A 3,946-nucleotide genomic window follows, 5' to 3' on the forward strand; every position below is an offset into this window, starting at 1 on the left:
CACTACACAACCCTCAATATTCTCACAAACATTTATTTACCAACCAAAATAGAAAGAGTTAGCAGGGGCGATCAAAGAACACACACAACATTAAGACAGCAGCAATGGCAAGTGGAAAATTGAACATGGTTGTTTTGATGGCCATTGCAGTAGCGGCTATGCTACAGAGCTCGGCAGCACTGACTGAACATGTTGTTGGCCAACAAATAGGTTGGATCGTACCCAGTGGTGCCAACGTCTACTCTGCTTGGGCTGCCAATCAGACCTTCGTCGTCGGCGATGTTCTCGGTAATTAAATACATACATCATCCATATATACTTAATTTCATAGCGTCGGTCTGTGCTTCCTTCAATTTTCCAAAAGTAGTTTTATTTTTCAGAATTCAAAATCGGTTTGTTTCCGTTGAAAATATTTTCTTTTTCGTATAACACTTTTCAAATATATTTCTATATATATATATTTAGTTTTAAAAACCTAACCAAGCCACTCTAGTTTTCTAGATAGAATTATGGATATACATACATATATAAAATTTCTAAAGTTATTTGTGATAAATAAAAGTATGCCTGTGTAAATATATATATATATATGTGTGTGTGTGAAAATTGTGGATTTTTTTTTTAAATCTAATTTTTATGTGTTTATGCAGTCTTTAACTTTATAAATGGAACGCACGACGTGGCTCGAGTGACAAAGGCAGCATATGAATCATGCAACACCACCAACACCACCACCCTCACAACCACCAGTCCGGCCAGAATCAATCTCAGCGCCGCCGGCGAATACTTTTTCTTATGCACCTTCCCCCAACATTGCTCTTTGGGCCAAAAGCTCGCCATCAACGTCACCGCCGCCGCAGCCTCTCCTTCCCCCACCCCCACCGCCTCCCCACCATCTCCCACCCCCACCGCCTCCCCACCATCTCCCACTGCCTCTCCTCCGTCTCCCACTGCCTCCCCACCATCCCCCACAGCGTCCCCTCCGTCTCCCACCGCCTCCCCACCATCACCCACCCCCACCGCCTCCCCACCATCTCCCACTGCCTCTCCTCCGTCTCCCACTGCCTCCCCACCATCACCCAGTACCCCCGCTACACCTCCTCCCACAACTGCCCCGCCGCCATCAGGCTCCATGTCTCCTCCACCTCCACCGCCGCCTAGCAGCTCGGCGCCATCATTCGCCGTGGCCCCCTTGCCAGTAACCTTGTTGTCCATTGTGGCAGTTTTGTTATATTAGATGGTGATATAGAATTAATTTTGTGTGATTCATTTTTATGTAATATCAAATAACTCTACACATTTGAGTTCTTTTTAATATATAGCAATAAAGCAGATTTTTATAATTTCAGCTCCACATTTTGGTATTATATTATTAATCCATGAATCGTGATATTACATGTGTGTGTAAAACTTTTCAACCCGCTAATAATTCCCGATCCATAGAAAAAGTGTCACCTTTTGACTAACTTTGATAGCTGCCTTTACCTGTTCCTGAGAAAAATATAGAGTGCAGTTTCACTACCTTTCTGAAGCACTACATTCCGTCCAAATTCGTTTTTAGACTCTTATTAATTTTTTGTATTTAATTGATGGATCAAACGTGATAAATAAAGTGCAGTTAACATTTTATAATAAAGTGATTAATTTAAATTATTAAATTATTATTATTATTATTATCTAACAAGGAGAGTTATAATGAGTGAGGATAAGAAAAAATGATTCCAACGTAGGAACATGGAACAAATTTTCGAATTTTACCATAAAAACATCCAATTTTTTATTTATTTTATTTTTATTTTTTAAAAAATAGAAATTTAGCATTTTCCTAGCTTTATAAAAACTGACTTTGTCATCGAAGCCATTCTTGTCTCCTTCTATGGAAAATCACTTGGAAGTTATGACCAAATAGAAAAATGGAAAAAGTCCAAAAATAAATAAATAAAAATAAAAAAAGCGTGATAAATTTAAATATGTTTCTCCGTAGCCTAGAGAGAGCTTCTTGACTGACCTAGGGTCTTTTTCTTTTATTCCAGTCTCATTCTAGAATATATTATTTGTTAATTAATGTTTCTAATTGATTCGCCCATGCCTGTTTGTCTAATATTTTTACTTTGTTTTTTGTTTTTGACTGTGTATTATAGCAAAAAAAAATACGAAACATATTTAATAATATTTGTTGTCATTTGAATAGTATCAAAACGCCTCTAAAATTAAGGCCAAAATCAAAAGCATCATAATGATGCTTTTATTTGCTTCCGCACTATAACAAAGCACTGTTAAAAAAAAAAAAAATTCCTAAAATAATAATTTTAACTATCCATTCAAATTTTCAAACTTGCAACACTTTTACCAAACATACTTTCATGTTTTTGCTTCTAAAAATCTTGTAACAAATTTACGTTATCAAACAAGTTTTGAAATAGTGTTGAATACACTCTGAAGCAAAAATATTCGGGTCAAAGTAAAAGTACAAAGCAATTATGGTTGTCAAACCCTTAATTTCTACATTAGATTACTTCCGTTTGGATTTTTAAAAAATAAAATAAAATAAGTTATTTTCAATGACACTCCATGAGGTTTGGTCAAATTTCACATGCAAATACCTTTCGAAAATTACTATCACTTAGACCCCAAATCACTTTTCCGTCACTTTTACTGTTAAAAAGGTTCGAAATGACAATTTTACCCTCAATTTTTTAATCCACTTTAATTTTTTAAAAAAAAATCAGCAGATTTAAAGGACAAAAATGTCCTAATTGATCCCCAAAACTTTTTAATTTCTTCCCCTACACAGCAGTATTGTTGATCTTTTCTTGGTTCTCTCTCTCCTATTTTCCATAATATTAAACATGATTTCCACAAAGCCAAAATCATCGTCACAGTTCACTAGTTTGAGTTACTTCTACAGTACAGTAATTAATTTTCTTACCAAATACGTTCTTTACAAAGGCTGCTTGGACTTCCTATCCAAGTTCAATCTCCAATTACCCATCACCAGCCATGGAAATCAAGTTTGGTGGAAGAGAGAAATCAAAGTAAGTGATTGCACCATAAAAATGATCGCAACATCCACATAAACCAAAATATATGAAACTTGCACGGTCATCACAAACCCAATAAACAAAAGCACCATAAAAAAGTGAACCCAACAAAGATCATTATATTTACTAATAACTCGTAATTATTGCCTACCTAAAATTGATCACTTGGGTGCAATAAGCCAAATGGCCGCTCAATTTTCATACGCTCTGTTCTTATTGCTGCAAACACCAATACCAATAACTACCTCTAATCAAGGGAGGAACTAGTAATGGACTAACCTGGGCTATAATCCAAGTCCAATTGAAAAAAAAATTTAGTATTATTTTTCCTATAAGTCCGTGTATTACTATTCCTCTTTCTATCAGCCCAGCCCAATCCATAGTATTTCTATAAATAAAAAGAGTTATAAAATTTACAAAGGTCAAATCTTAAATATGAGCAAGCCCACGAACCATAAACATGCCCAATCACAAAATAAACCATAATAAAATATAATAGGGTCCAACCTAATAAATCAAAACACATTGTTAGTTTATTGAAGAAGACCTAAAATCTTCGTGTATAAGGCACTAAGGCATAAGTAGATGGATATCGTGGATTATTATTGTTAATCCAGTGAAATATTGAATTTTATTTATATATATATATATATATATATAAAGGGCTTTGTCGATGACTTGATAATTTCTTGTTAAATTGGGTAATTTATTATATAATGGATTAATAACTAGTCAAGGGCGGAGCACGTAGGTCTTACTTTCTAATGTGAATTTATTGATAAGAAACATATATATTTTTCATTCTTGTAGTTATTTGTTTTAATACTTGTATGAAGCAAACTTCAATGGATTCTTGACTGTAAAAATACGTTAGAGTTTGGAAGTGTAAATGTGTTAGAAAGTTG

At 34.7% G+C, this 3,946-nt stretch overlaps 1 protein-coding gene across 1 annotated transcript; it reads left to right on the forward strand.

Annotated features, from left to right (window-relative positions):
- LOC132289221 (cucumber peeling cupredoxin-like) lies at positions 1-1,343 on the forward strand. The gene is made up of 2 exons (XM_059789946.1): positions 1-288; positions 651-1,343. The coding sequence occupies exons 1-2, from the start codon at positions 105-107 to the stop codon at positions 1,235-1,237; spliced, it is 771 nt and encodes a 256-aa protein (XP_059645929.1). The 5' UTR covers positions 1-104; the 3' UTR covers positions 1,238-1,343.
- The last annotated feature ends 2,603 nt before the right edge of the window (positions 1,344-3,946 follow it).

Source organism: Cornus florida, unplaced genomic scaffold (genome assembly GCF_030987335.1).
Source record: "Cornus florida cultivar Cherokee Brave unplaced genomic scaffold, ASM3098733v1 CherokeeBrave_3.0.0_Hap2_scaffold_179, whole genome shotgun sequence".
In the NCBI taxonomy this organism is placed as follows: domain Eukaryota; kingdom Viridiplantae; phylum Streptophyta; class Magnoliopsida; order Cornales; family Cornaceae; genus Cornus; species Cornus florida.